General features: G+C 44.8%; 1 protein-coding gene across 1 annotated transcript in view; it reads left to right on the forward strand.

Moving 5' to 3' along the window:
- The first annotated feature begins 209 nt into the window (after positions 1 to 209).
- Positions 210 to 16,143, forward strand: part of NHSL3 (NHS like 3) — a 65,283-nt gene continuing 49,349 nt past the window's right edge. The window contains exon 1 of the mRNA XM_077482021.1: positions 210 to 612. Coding sequence (XP_077338147.1) covers positions 429 to 612 — 184 coding nt within the window. The 5' untranslated portion in view covers positions 210 to 428. The remainder of the gene's footprint in view (positions 613 to 16,143) is intronic.

The following is a 16,143-nucleotide window of genomic DNA, read 5'->3' on the forward strand; positions in this document are numbered from 1 at the left end:
TGTGTGTGTGTTTGTATATAGGATTTGTAGAGTGCCAAAAGTTTACAAAATGTTCCAAGAGCTAACAATCTAAAAGGGTGGGTGTGAGCAATGTTGGGCGTGTGATGCCCAGCTGGGAGAAGGAAATGTCTCCCAGTGTCACCTGTCCCGGTGTGTGTCATGTGGTGTCCCTCCCGTCCCATCCTGGTGTCCCCGGTGTCCCAGGTGTGCCGGGCCCCGCCCCCCCGGGGCTGGAATGCGGAAGCGGGTGGGAGGAGGAGTCCGGAGAGACACGGCGGGGAGATTCCCGGAGAGAGGAGCCCGGCCGGGACAGCGGGGGGCACCGGAGACACTCAGCGCTCACAACACGGCTATGACACGTGGAGGGTCGGGCGCCGCCCGCATTGTGTAGCCTGGCAAGTGGCAGCATGCCCCCCGCCCAGTGAACCATGTCTACCCACACCGCCCTCCCCCCGGACTCTGACCCTGTGCCCACCGTACCAGATTCGGACCAGGCTCTGGAGCCCAAGAAGAAGAAGCACAAGAGCGGCACTTTACGCCGGGCACTGAGCTGGCTGCGCGGGCGGAAGAAGAAGAAGCAGTCGGAGGCCAAGCAGCAGGATGGTGAGAAAGGTGAGGAGTGCCAGGTGTGTGCCAGATGAAGGGGGTACATGAGGAGGAGGATGGGGGAGGGCGCAGCCTGGCTGGGAGCAGGTAGATAGAAGACTACTCCTCTCAGCACCCACCTGTCATGTATAGGCAGCCACTGCCTCCAGGTTACCTGGTCACCTTCATGCCAACAGGCCTAGTGCCTGCACCCATCCTCACCCTCATCCCCTCCTACATACTGACCACAGGGACCTTTTATTCTGCATATCACTCATATGTTGTCACTCATCAATGATCTACAACAAACTTTGCAAACTTTTTTTGTTTCTAATCCTTCCTTCTTTTTTGGATCCCAGCTTTGTGTTCTGTTTATAAAATAAATCATTGCATGTTTCTAGAATCACCATGTGATCAGAAGACAGGACAAAACATTGGGATCCTGTAAACACAACCATGTGCCCATCCCATCAATCTGCCCAGGAATCAGTAGGGTGTATTTTCTGTCTTGGATCTCACCTGATCATATAGAACAGGAGTCTCCAAACTTTCTAGAGAAAGGGCCAGTTTACTATCCTTCAGGCTTTAGGGGGGGCGTACTGTGCCCAGTGGGAGCAAATAATGCCAGATCTTTGGTATTAGGCTGAGGAATACTACCCAATCATTGGCATCAGTGGAAGGAATAGTGCCCCATTGTTGGTGTCAGTGGTAGGAATAATGCCACAAGGGCCAGATAAAGGCAAGCAAAGGGCTGCATCCGGCCCCAGGGCCACAGTTTGGAGACCACTGATATAGAACACAACTGACATGGTTCAGAATACGATCTTTGCTATAAATACGCTTTTTGTAAATGTACAGAGTTGAGGTCAGATGACAAGTAAAATGTCTGACGGCAGCTTTCTCTCTGTGACTTTGCAGATAAATATCAGGAGATAGCAAACACTTTACATGGGACGCTGTTAATGAATAATTAAGCAGCGCAGAAGTGAAATCTTTCTTAGGTTTTCCCAGAATAACAGCATAGAAGTATTAGAAATATATCACAAGAGAAAGACGAGTGTCAGTTCAAGGTCAATGCATGTTACTGGGATATATTTGATGTATGGATCATCAGTTAAGAGACGCTTATTACTGACGAGTATGTGTAGTCAGACTGGCTACCTGGGGCAATACATACCCATGTCCAGGCTTGCATGCTTTATTCTGCTTGTTCGTATAAGTTTGGCTATGTCATGTTGTGTAGGCCTATTCATCATGCTTTAGCTGCCTGCACAGGTTTACCGTAATGGAACGCATGGCAGTGGTTTAAATTAGCGCATAATGCCTGGTGGCAACCCATAGACGTAAACATATGTCATCAGCACACATTGGATTCTTTACATATAGTGCAAATTGCAAATGTTAATTGAAGCAATTACATCAGTGTCAGTACAACATTACAAGGCAGTGCAGAACTCCTTTGGCAGGCATCTTTAACGCCCATCTCCAGGAAAAGTAAAAATCCTCCTCTTCAGTGGGGCTGCCCCTGCGTTGCAAGGGTTAAGCATTCATTTAGGTCCAGAGGGCTGCAAAATTCAGTTTTATTTACCTGATGCCTCCCCAACAGCCAGCACTCTCCTCTAAGTTTTATTTACCTGATGCCCCACAGTAGCCAGGACTCTCCTCGAAGTTTTATTTACCTGATGCCCCCCCCAGCAGCCAGGACTCTCCTCTAAGTTGTATTTACCTGATGCCCCCCCTGCAGCCAGAACTCTCCTCTAAGTTTTATTTACCTGATCCCCCCCCCCCCCAGAAGCCAGGACTCTCCTCTAAGTTTTATTTACCTGATGCCCCCCAGCAGCCAGGACTCTCCTCTAAGTTTTATTTACCTGTTGTCCCCCCAGCAGCCAGGACTCTCCTCTAAGTTTTATTTACCTGTTGTCCCTCCAGCAGCCAGGACTCTCCTCTAAGTTTTATTTACCTGATCCCCCCCAAAGCAGCCAGGACTCTTCTCTAAGTTTTATTTACCTGATCCCCCCCCCCCCCCAGAAGCCAGGACTCTCCTCTAAGTTTTATTTACCTGATGCCCCCCAGCAGCCAGGAGTCTCCTCTACCCCCCCCCCCCCCCCACGTTCTCATGGCAGTGGATTGTCCCTTGGTGTCCTGACCTTCATTGCTCATTCACTTCATTGTACTTGATGACATCAGAGGAGTGGCAATAGCCAGAGCATAGAGGAGGAGGCTGTGTGAAGGGAGCCTGCGTGAGATAGGATCAGGTAAGTAAAACTGCTTTTTCTGGTGCCCTGGTCGTAAACAAGTATTTATTCATTGCAATGCAGGGGCAGCCCCACTGCATAGGAGGATTTTTACTTTCCTGGAGTTCAGCCTTAAAATGCCAGTGAAACACTATGGGGTTGATTTACTAAAGGCAAATAGACTGTGCACTTTGCAAGTGCAGTCACTGCAAAGCTTAGTAAATGAGGTAAAGCCTCACTTTTGAAAAGAATACCCAATCACGTGCAAGGAAAAAAAAAAAAAAGAATGATTGAACGATGGAAGTCAGCTGAGCTTCTGCTTATTCATTAAGCTTTGGAGCAACTGCACTTGCAAAGTGCACAGTCTATTTGTCTTTAGTAAATCAACCCCTGTATTCTTACACTTAATTCATTTTGTTGTTTGTTTTCCTCTGAGTTTGTTTATTGTGACCTGCTTATCATCACATGTTTGATAAAGGGGTCCCATGCGGCCTTAACATGTTGCACTAACGCGGTTTGTGATGTGATTGTTTCAATAAACGTTTGTAAGATATTTAAAGTGTCTCTATAGTTTGCTGGTGCATATTGTTCACATTTATGCTATTCTAATCAGATGGCTATTGCTTTAGCACCCCTATACTCCAGGCTTTTCCCAGGAACATGTGAAATGGGAATATTAAGTTGTGGCAATTTACAAGGCATGGTTCTCATCCTGATTCAAGAATGCTTGTCTTGCTGTCTCCTTGCACCAATGGAAGCATCACCAGTATGTGTTTATTACTTGGAAATTATTAATGCTCGAAAATGTGCTGTATTGAGCAAGGCTTTTTTATGTTTGTTAGGTGTTAGTTTCCATTGACCATATGCATACATACGTACATAGAGCAGCCAAGCCACTGCTCTGTTTGTCCATTCAGACACAGAGCTGTGGCTCGGCCCCATCCCTCTCTTCTCATTGGCTCACTGACCTTGTTTGACCGCAGCAGGAGCCAATGGCGCTTGCTGCTGTGTCTCAGCCAATCAGGAGGGAGATCTCGGACAGCTGAGGCACTCGTGTAACATCACTGGATCAAGATGGGGTTCAGGTAAGTATTAGGGGGGCTGAGGGGAGCTGCTGCACACAGAAGGTTTTTGATCCTAATGCATAGAATGCATTAAGATCAAAAACCTTCTGCCCTTAGAACCACTCTAAGCCTCGCATCGGACAAAAAAAAAAAATACATTCGGAACGATCATCCAAAAAATCTATTCGTTTGTGCACAGATTTTGAAAGCCAATCATAACAGTTTATGTGAACATATCTGAAAAGACAAGCTGGATTTTTTTTTCTGTAAGATAACAAGAGAAAAACGATTTCTGTGTAATTAGTATAGTATTTGTACGGAAAAAAAATCTGTGCATGCTTGGAAACGAAAGAATACATTATTATACAATACATTACGTGACTTCTAAATTTGTATTCTATCTAACAAGGGTTTTAGTAACTTTAGTAACCTATTGGTTTCTCATTCATCCGTTTCATTATCCTGTGCTGTCACATATATGCGGTGCTGTTGCGTATCAGGAAGTGTTCAGCTGTTATGACAATCACTTGATCAAGAATTTATGTGGTATCACCATGCACAGTTCAGGAGTAGGAGAATTTCTGCTGGATACACAAAACAGTTGCAAAGATATGTACAGTTTTACTAACACATATCAAAATTGCAAATCTTGGTTCAGGCATTGAGGTTTTGTATTAAGGGGTTAAGAAGCAACCCTGATTTATTTTGTATCATGAGAGGAAATGTGTGTCAGTCATACAGACATAATGTGGATATGGTGAGTGTACATTTTGTTCTGAAACTAAGGAGAAGTATAATCTCCCACTCTCCCCTGGAGCTTCGCTCACTTGTGTCATAGTTATTTGCCCCAAGGCAGTCAATGTGTGGTGCATAGAGTTACAAGTAATCAGTGCTGCATGCTGCCCATTATCTACAATGAACTAGTTCCTGTTAACAGTATTTACGTGTCATTTATACATGAACACTATGGCTGCCATAGGCTCCAATGAATTGTCCCCTGATATGACCAATAATGGCCATTTTAGTAAACAATCTATGTGGTTTTCCTTGGTTACAAACTCAGCAGACAGCCTCTGGCTAACTTCTATCTAGGGAAAACTCAAAAGTCCCAAGCAGATTTTTCTGGATAAATCATTATTGTTTTTCAGTGTAGAGCCACACATAGACATTGGATGTCAGTCACTGATGTTTCCATTTTTGGGGGTGACGATCTCATGGCAAAATGAGCTGGATCATCTTGAGTGTTGTGCAACCAGACTCAAGAAAACGTCTCTATTAAGAAAATCAGTCCAGATCTCTGTTCTCCTCTCACCCTTCCTTTTGTCACCTTTATCATAGAAAAAAAGAATGACTTTGTGATACATAATAAACATGTACATTTGGGAGAAACATTTTTTCATGTTTATGTTACATTTTTTCTACATAAAAATTGTGCTGCAGTTGGAAATTCATATCTCCATCTCATGTCTATGGCTAGCCAATGTTCTGCTATTATATAGTCCCTAGAATTACCTAGCCAAGGGGTAGCAACTACAGAGGCAGCATACATAAACATTCTTGCTGTTTAGGCCATGTTCTGCAAACACATGTTGTGGGTCTGTTGAGTCTTAAATAATATAGGGCAGTGTTTATCCAGTATATTGTATTGTAACAGCAAAGTGCACTAGCATATATGTGTGATTATATGGGATTTTCCTTGTCCTGCCTATTTCCTAAATGGTCTAACATGACACACAAACACTTTCCTTCCTGTGTAGGTTACACACCCTTTTTCCCGGAGCTGTGTAACACATGCTGGGTGTATCTGTGTGATATCACCGATTACATTTACAGTTGTATGTAGTCTTATTCCTCAGTAAGCTTGTTTGCAGAAATTGTTTCCAGCAGGGTCAAATACATTTTTTTTAAATTGTCCATATTCGTGTCTGTTGATTTGTCAAATTGTCACATTCTAAGTAAAGGTTTTAAATTTGTTTTAAGAAGAACTCTCCTTTAATGCATAGCTTTTTAATACCTACCCATGAATTGTTTTACCTGCCAAAGGATTATGGGTTTTGCTCAGCCTGCTTTGTGATTCAGGCATGTATGACAGACAGCATAGCTAGACCATTGACCTTACACCCAGTGAATTTAGCTCTGATCTCTAATAATCCAGCCTCTTCTGGGTTTCCACAGCCGTCACCCTAATGACACGGAGCACAATACTTGAACAAAAATTAGCTGTATGGTGTAGTTGCCAGAAAGAAGCATTTACTGTGCCAATATCACAAAAAAGGAATACCAAGGTGTTGTGGGACATATTGTAACTGGACATTTTTGTGACATTGTGCAGTAGACTCTAGAGGCTTCTTTCTGGCAACTAGACCACGCAGCTCATTTTTGTTCAAGTATTGTCATATTGTGCTCCTTAAAAACAACCACACCCTCTTTTACCAAAGCAGCCTGTATTTCTCCTGGGGTTACCTGTGTGTTTTTCTTTGTATAGAATTCTTCTTGCCATTGTGGTTGCAATCTTTCTTGGTTAACCAGACCTCGGCTAGGTATCATGAGATCCTTGAATTTTCCACTTCTTAATAAGTGATTTATCAGTACTGACTGGTATAATCAAGGCTTTGGACATCCTTTTCCATCTATAAATTTCCATTACCTTGTTACGCAGGTCTTTTGACAGTTCTTTTCTGCTCCCCGTGGTTCAGAATCTAGACTGCTCAGTGCATCCATGTGAGAGCTAACAAACTCATTGACTATTTAAATACACACTAAGGCCCCTTTCACACTGGAGCAGGGGCGTCCTCGGCAGTAAAATACTGCTTTACCGCCAATTTCGCTGCGCTATTCGGCCGTTAGTGGGGCACTTTTACCTCCCCGCTAGTGCCTGAGAAAGGGTTAAAACCACTGCAAAGCACTGCTGCAGCAGCGCTATGCTGTCGGTATAGCCACGCTGCCCCATTGATTTCAGTGGGCAGGAGCGGTGAAGAAGAGATGTATACAGCGCTCCTTCACCGCTCCAAAGATGCTGCTAGCAGAATTTTTTTACTGTCCTGCCAGTGCACTGCTCCAGTGTGAAAGCTCACTGAGCTTTCACACTGGAGACACAGCAACAGCTCTTTCAGGGCACTTTGCAGGTGCTATTTTTAGCTCTGTCGCTCCTGCAAAGTGCCCCAGTGTGAAAGGGGTCTAAGTGAAATTTAAAAAGCCACAGATGTGGAGAGTTAACCTTTAATTGCTACTTTAACCTATGTGTGTTTCCTTGTGTGTCTGTACCAAGGCCAAACATTCCAGGGTATGTAAGCTTTTGATCAGGGCCATTTGGGTAATTCCATTGGTTGTGCTCTCAACCAAACTGTCAAACCATCCAATGGCTGGTATCATAACTGATCACATGTGCAGCATCATGGCAGCTGTAGATTAAACAGAGGCAAAGATGGCAGCTCCTGTGGCTAAAAACGATAGGGGGGTTTACTTACACTTTAAGAAGGAGCCAAACAACTATGTGATAATAAATGGTTTCATATGATCAATACCCTTAAAAAAAATTTTTTTACGTTGTTTAACATGATTAGTCCTATTTTCAATATCAATGCCATGAAATGTCATGATTTTTGCCAGGGTGTGCAAACTTTTGAGCATGGCGGTACATTCATTTGAGTGGGCTGCCTAATGCACCAAAAGGTGCATGTAGCATTTTCGGCAGTGCAACACACATCTGTTGCAGGGGCGGATCCGGGAGGGGGGAATTGCCCTCCCCTGAGAAATTAGTGACAGGTAGGTGAGTGGATCAGTCAGCAGGCCAGCGGGTGAGCGGGCGGATCAGTTAGCGGGCCGGCGGATCAGTTAGCAGGCCAGCAGGTGAGCTGGCAGATCAGTTAGCAGGCCAGTGGGTGAGCTGGTGGTTCAGTCAGCGTGCCGGCAGGTGAGCGGCCGAACAGGCCAGTCAGCAGGTGAGCTGATTGGAGGGATGCAGAGAGATTACATCATCTCTCACTGCCCAACCTGCATCACCACTCTCCTGCCCTCACTGTGCAGCTGCGGGGATGCAGGGAGATTACATCATCTCTCTGCTGCCTGTCTTCACTCTGGGACACCGCAAGAGAGAATCTGCACTGTGTAGCAGGCAAGTGACACAGCAAGTGACAATCTGCATCTGATGGCAAGGTGGCATGGCAAGTGACAATCCGCAATGTGTGGCAGGTGACGTGGCAGGTGACAAACCACATCTTGTAGCAGGCAAGTGACACAGCAAGTGACAATCCGCAACGTATGGCAGGTAGGTCAACGTGGCAAGGGGCAATCCGAAACTTGTGGCAGGTGACGTGGCAAGTGACAATCAGCATCTGGTGGCAGGTGACGTGACAAGTGACAATCGGCATCTGGTGGAAGGTCATGTGACAAGTGACCATTAGCATCTGGTGGCAGGTGATGTGGTAAGTGAGAATCAGCATCTGGTGGCATGCAACATGGCAAGTGACAATCCCCATCTGGTGGTAGGCCATGTGGCAAGTGACACACTCGGGGCTCCCATTGATTTTGCATTATGGTTGAACTATTTTATTTTATATTCCAATGTGATAATAGAAATAATGCGCTTCAATCATACTGACACCATAACAACCATGGTGCCATGATGATTGAAGCGCCAACACCAGCCATGTCCCCGATAAATTTCCTGCAAAAAAACTTATTTTCTGGCAGTGCCCCTCCCGAGACTAGACTCTCGATCCGCCCCTGATCTGTTGCCAGGGTGCTTTGTGGTGTCATTTAAAAACAGTGACACAACATCGCCCCAACGGGCATTACCACAGTGCAGTGGTTTCAATGGGCCCTGGAAGGAGCATCAGCACACTGATAAAGGACATCTCTGTGTGGTCCTCTTCTGTTAGAGTGACAGCACAATGCAAAGAATTATTAACTGGTTACCTGAATCCTCTGTCCCTTCCACCCCAACTGTGAGTAGTATTGTGCAGTCTATTACAGAAGGCTTTTATCAACACAAAATGAAACACTAATGTTAATGCTATAAGGCTCCGTTCACATCTAGGCGTTGCTATTTTACAGACGTATTCTGGATGTTTTTTTGGGGTGTTTTTGCAGCATTTTTGTACAGTCATTTTGAAGTTGACAAGTCACCAATGAAAAGCAGTGAAACACCTATAATTTGCCAAAAAAGAAGCTCATGTACTTTTTTGAGCGATGATTTTCAATGCTGCAATGCTGTCTGTTCACAATTTTAGCTAAAACGAAAAAAATGTGTGTGTGAATGTGTGAGGACTGACTCACTATGACTGTAAATATACTGAGAACTCTGAAGAAACAAAGGAGGGGTAAAATATTTTAGTCTTAAAGTGATTATAAAGAAAAACATTTTTTTTACCTTAATGCATTCTCTGTATTAAAGAGGAGCTGCACCTTAAAAAAAAAATATTAAAAGCCAGCAGCTACTAATATTGCAGCTGCTGACTTTTAATAATATCACACTTACCTGTCCCAGGTTCCAGCGATGTCGGCGGCAGATGACGAGCGATTGCTCGTCTCGCTGCAGCCACCGCCGCCATCCTCTGTCAGGGAATCGGGAAGTGAAGCATGAGGGCTTCACTGCCCGGTTCCCTACTGCGCATGCGCGAGTCGCGCTGCGCTTCTCTTATGGTCCCCCGCTGTGTCTCTGGGAACTGTGTGTTTCCCAGAACACAACGGGGGGGGGGGGGGGGCGGAGCGATGCGGGGGTCTGCGGCAGTCTGGCCGGAAGTGGGTGCAGTTACCTGGATTATTCAGGTAACTGCACCCCCCTCCCCCCTGAAAGGTGCCGATTGTGGCACCGGAGGGGGGGAGGGATAATACTAGCGAACTTCCCCTTTAGGGTGAAGAACCGCTTTAAACTAGAAAAAAACTTTTAATAATAGCTCACACCCATCCCCCCCCCCTTTTTGCTAAAGTGTTTTTCTCTCTCTGCTCAAGGTAGACTTAGCAGCAGTGGGGGGGGGGGGCATTGACTCCTGCTGCTGTCAATCAAATCCTGTGAGGGGGGCGGGGCTGAGCCTCACTGTGTTTGTCAATAGATGGGATTGAGCCTGCACGAGTGCCCCCATAGCAAGTAGCTTGATATGGAGGCAGTTGGAGAAGAGGAGAAGCCAAGAGCACTGGCGGGGAACCCAGAAGAGGAGGATCAGGACCACTCTGTGCAATACCATTATATAGACCAGGTAAGTATGTTTGTTATTTTATAAAAAAAAAAGAAACCTTTACAATCACTTTAACTCTTTCATGACTGAGGGGTGGTTGGGTCTTTGTGACCAGATTTTGGTTAGAAGGCTTTCAAGCCCAACTACTGAAAAAAGTTTGGACGAAGAATGGAATTGTGCTTTCTATAACTGTTTGTTTTTCCCTCTACTTTCTGCCCCGAGGGTAATAGATCAGAGAGAAAGGAAGTGACAGCCAGTCTCTGTAATTTGAACAAAAGCAGCTACAAAAATATGGTTAGAACCTCTGTGAGGTTTTTGGTGCTGTCCATGCATGCCTGTCTCAGTGACCGTCATTTCCCTTCTTTCTTGTCCTGGTTTCATAGATTTAAAAGTTGGAAGATATCTCTGTAATGGAGAAACACACTGCAATAAATACCCATCAGATTTGCATTCCTTGCTAATTCTGGCTATACATGAACTTTATTGCGGCCATGGGTTGAAGGAAAGAAAATCGCACAATTCCCCTATCAACACAGCATTGATGGGAAATCCCTACCCTTGTGGCAATGCTTTCTGACAGCGGGAGTTTTCTCCGCTGTCAGGATACAATGATTTCTACTGCTGGCTATAACCAGCGGCAGTAATTATACAAAAAATAAATAAAAAATGGCTGTTTGGCTGTAAATTGACACTAATATCTGGTTAAAAATAAATTCTATTTAAAGGGGGTGTAAAATAGAAAAATGTTTTCTCACTTTAATGCATCTTATGTATTAAGGTGAAAAAACTTCTGTCACTGACAGCCCCCCCCCCCCCCTCTTTTACTCACCTGGGTCCTGTATTCTCCTCTGCGTGTTGTCTCCACTCTTGATTGGATAGATTGATAGCAGCACAGCCATTGGCTCCCGCTGCTGTCAATCAAATCCAATAACGTGGGCCCCGGGGGAGGGCCCAAGTCCTACATTCGGCTTCGATGGACGCCGAATGCTGGACTCGGGCGTGCACTTGCAAGGCAACCCTCCAGGAGAGCGCTTCTCCTAGGGGGTTATATGATGCGGAAGGAGCTACCAGCGCCACCGGGGGACCCCAGAAGTCGAGGATTGGGGCCACTCTGTGCAAAACGCACTGCACAGTGGAGGTAAGTATGACATGAGTTTGTTATTAAAAAAATCACTTTAAGCAGGTTTTCTTAACTCAGAAAGGTCGCTTCAAATACTCTCAGCTTCCTCCAAATTATAATTTATTTATTTATTGCTGTGCTGGTCTGACTTCCATTAGAGGGTGGCTACGTTCATTCTCCATGATCTCACTGTATGTAGGAACATAGCCACTCTCTCTTGTTTGCTAGGTAGGTACTATGGATTATGGGATTTGTAGTGTAAATGACTGCAACTGATGTGTAGTGCTCATTCTAAACAAACAGAAGTGGGAGGAGAAAGAAGAGGTACAGGAGCTCACAGAGGATGTTACAAGAAGGCAGAAAACACAATAAGCAATAAACAATTTCATGAAAAAAAGACTACGGGACCATTAAGTTTGGATGTGGATGGATTATTTTTTTGAGACTAAGGGTCCTTTCACACAGGACGGATCCGTGATGATCCGCCCCGTGAACATCTACTTGCTCAGTGGGGATCCCTCCGTTGATCCCCGCTGAGCCGGCAGATGACAGAGCAGTCCCTGCACACTGTGCAGGGACTGCCCTGTCAGATCTCCGCTCTCCCCTATGGGGGGGATCAGATGAACATGGACCGACTGTCCATGTTCATCCGATCTGCTCTGCAGACGGATAGAAATATAGGATTTTTCTCCGTCTGCAGAATCGGACCATAGCGGGGACGGATGATATCGCTGACACCCGCTATCCCATAGGGATGCATGTATGTCCGTATTTCATATGAAAACAGATGTATGAAATACGGACATACTGTCCGCACATGTGAAAGGGGCCTTTGGATAGTGGCACTTAAAAGTATTTGTGAACCCTTACCCTTACATTATAAAAGACTTTTTTTTTGTTTATTAATGAGTGATCATATAACCTCTGTTCTCAGCTGCATAAGGGGCTTAAAGAGGTGGGGGGGGGGGTGAATACTGCAGGGGGGAGTATGCATGCCAGCAGGAGAGCATTACACTGATCTTCCCACAAATGGCAGGGGAGTGTGTCAGCACAAGTCTGATCATTGGATGACAGGCAAGCTGTGCTGCCAGCACAGCCACAAAAAGTGACCACACTCGTATGGATGTGCTTCTATACTTTGCGTTGTCATTTTGAAATAGGAAAGCGGGGACTGGCAGGATCTCCAGGAATTTCAGACAAGAGAAGCAATGCAAAGAAAAAAATGATAATTTTTAACACGTACATGGTACAACAGACACATATCAGGAATATGAAATGTTGGGGTAACATACACTTTAGGCCCCTTTCACACTGATGAACCGATTGGGTCCATCATATCATTTTTTCAGGTGGACACGATCGACCTTCCATTGCTCTGACACCTGCCGGCATCTGATTCGATCATGTCCGCTAAAGACGGGCAGATGATGATCCATTGCCCATTTGTCTGGTGGATCAGATCAGAGGAACAGTCATATGGAAACAGACAGGTGGTCAGTTTCCAGCCAACTGCCCCATAGAGAATAGAGAACAGTGTCCGTGTCCACTCTGCATATTGGTGCGAACACAGACCTGTCATCTGCCTGCTCAGTGGGGATCAGTGGATCGATCCCCCCGCTAAGCAGGCTCATCCGCTTGAGGGAGTCTGCCCCGTGTGAAAGGGGTCTAAAGTTTTTTTTCTCAGGCGTACACAAAAAAACAGAAAGACACCAGAAACAGAAAGAGGTAGATAATTTGTTAATTTTTCTTTCAAAGCATTGTACTAAAATAACTGCTTAGTCAGGTGACTGCAGTCAAAACATATTGATCATCAGCTTTAAGCCATTGTATTGGGCTCACGGTATCTAACCATGGCTGCGAAAGCCTGGTCACAGCAAACATACATTGCATATTTATGTACACAATTCAGCACATACACAGTTCCACAGTTATATGTGCTGTGAACAGCAGAAAATGGAAAGGTATATGTACTGCCTGGCACGTAAACACATAGCCAATAAGGATATAGACCTACCTGGCATGAGCCATCTAGTAGCGTGACATGCTTACTGCAGCCTGGTGATAGATAGGGGAGAATTTCTCACCGTCATTGGATGTGTTAAGCAGTTTTAACCTTTTCTACAGTGCGCAATAAAAGTACATTTTAAGAGCTGGATACATTTTTCTTTGAGTATATTGCCTTAATCAATGTCCTTGTTTTCAGTGATTGTTCAGGTGACAAACTGACCGTGATCATGCTTGTGTCCCAGCTTTACGTAAGGAATTCTGCTTTACCTGACTTTTTATAGGTCTCCTTTTGAAGGTGAGAGCGTGCCCAGGGGGGTCAGTGTTGGTTCCATAATAGCATTTTGATCTTCAAAGTGTTGATTGGAAGATTTTAAAAATCATTCAAGATTTGTTGTTCACACTTAAAGTGGTTGTATACTCATTTTTTTAACTTTTACCTACAGGAAAGCCTATAATAAGGCTTACCTGTAGGTAAAAAAAATATCTCCTAAACCGAGACTGTGACTGCAGCGGCGCATGCGCACAAGGGGATTCTCGGCTGAAAGTCCGGCAGTGGCCGGACCCGGCCGGGATGAAATCGGAGTGACGATATCGCGGCTCCGGCCACTCACAGCACCGGAGCCGCGATACCCGGAAGAAACGCAGAGGGAGCATGTCAGCTCCCTCAGGGTGGATCGGGCCAGATGTCGGGGCCTCGTTCTAAGGTAAGTATTTCATAATGAGCTAGTATGCAGTGCATACTAGCTCATTATGCCTTTTGCTTTGCAGGTGTTAAAAAAAAATAAAAAATTTGCGGGTTTACTACCGCTTTAAAGCAGAACTTTATCCATAACAACTTGATAAAAAAATAATGTTCTTTAGCAAGGAACATGCATTCCATATTAATAATTACGCTACCAAAATGAGTGTGTGCTGTAAATTTTCTCCAGCATGTTTCTTCTTGCTGGAGGCTGCCATTTTGCTGAATCCCAGAGCTCCTGAACAGTAAATCATAAAGCGGAACTAAACCCATCAATTTAACGGTTTCAAAAAACAGTTAATTCCTGGAATGCCAGGATTGCTAACTGTCACATGTTATACTTAACTCCTCTGTGCAGTTGGTTTTTCACAGAGCAGCCCGGATCCTCCTCTTTTTTGGGTCCCTCTTTGCTGCTCCTGGCCCCTACCTCCTATCGAGTGCCCTCACAGTCAGCACCTTCATATGGGGGGCACTGGAGCTGAATCACAGCTCAGTGTATCCATTCAGACATGGAGACCTGGCCCAGCCCCACCTCCTCTCTCTCCTGATTGGCTGACAGCGAATGACACAGCTGCTGTCTCAGCCAATCAGGAGGAGTGTCCCGGGTGGCTTAGACATCTGTGGACATCGCTAGAGAGAGATGGGGCTCAGGTAAATATTAGGGGGCTGCTGGGGAGGCTGCTACACACAAAAGGTTTTTCATCTTAATGCATAGAATGCATTAGGATAAAAAACCTTCTGCCTTTGCAACTTCTTTAACCAGTTTCCGACCGGCGCACGCCGATGTACGTCGGCAGAATGGCATGGCTGGGTAAATGGGCGTACCTGTACGTCCCTTTAAATTTGCCGCCGTGCCATCGCGTGCGCGCCGGCCGGGACCCTCCGGGTCGCGGGTCCTGCGGACTCGATGTCCGCGGGGATACCCACGATCGTCACACGGAGAGGGGATAACGGGGAGATGCTAATGTAAACAAGCATCTCCCCATTCTGACTAGTGACACTGTCACTGATCATAGCTCCCTGTGATCGGGAGCTATGATCAGTGATGTGTCACAGCTAGCCCATCCCCCCCACAGTTAGAACACATCCCTAGGACACACTTAACCTCTACAGTGCCACCTAGTGTTAACCACTTCACTGCCAATCACTTTTACACAGTAATCAATGCAATTTTAATCGCACTGATCGATGTATAAATGTGAATGGCCCCAAAATCACGCCAAAATTGTCCGACGTGTCCGCCATAATGTCGCAGTCATGATAAAAATCGCTGATCACCTCCATTACTAGTAAAAAAAAAATATTAATAAAAATGCCATAAAACTATCTCCTAATTTGTAAACGCAATAACTTTTGCGCAAACCAATCAATAAACGCTTATTGTGTTTTTTTTTACCAAAAATATGTAGAAGAATACGTATCAGCCTAAACTGAGGAAAAACATTTTTTTTTGGGGAGGATATTTATTATAGCAAAAAGCAAAAAATAATGCGCTTTTTTAAAAATTGGTGCTATTTTTTTGTTTATAGCAAAAAAAAAAAAAAAACGCAGAGGTGATCAAATACCACCAAAAGAAAGCTCTATTTGTGGGGGGGGGGGGGGGGGGAGAGACGTCAATTTTGTTTGTTAGCCATGTTGCACGACCGTGCAAATGTCAGTTAAAGTGACGCAGTGCCGAATCGCAAAAAGTGCTCTGTTCTTTGTCCAGCAAAATGGTCTGGGGCTTAAGTGGTTAAGGCTGTCAGCAGATCGGTCTCTACAAACTAAAAATGTGCAGAGCAGGGTGAGACCGTGTATTACTGTATTTTAAACAGTATAGGCACTTATTTTTAATGGTTTACATAGCTATACCTGTAAAACAGGCCAGCCTGAAGTGATCTAACAGGACTTAATTTTCTGAAGTTCCACTTTAAGAATGCGGCTTTACACTAGGTATTTTATGGGATTTGCATGTTGGAAGTGTTTGCACTATTTTTGATTTCTATGTGATTATGATTTGTTTATTATGTTAGATATTACAAGGTAGTGACACTATGGGTGTTATTTATGAAAGCAAGTCCACTTTGCACTACAAGTGCACTTTCAAGTGCAGTCACTGTAGATCTGAGGGGGACATACAAGAAAAAAAAAAACAGCATTTTTGCTTGTACGTGATTGGATAATAAAATCAGCAGAGCTTCCCTTAATTTCAGAGCTTCCCCTCACATCTGCAGCAATC

The sequence above is a fragment of the Lithobates pipiens genome, unplaced genomic scaffold, assembly GCF_037356315.1.
Source record: "Lithobates pipiens isolate NorthernLeopardFrog02 unplaced genomic scaffold, aLitPip1_a1.2 Scaffold_16, whole genome shotgun sequence".
NCBI lineage: Eukaryota > Metazoa > Chordata > Amphibia > Anura > Ranidae > Lithobates > Lithobates pipiens.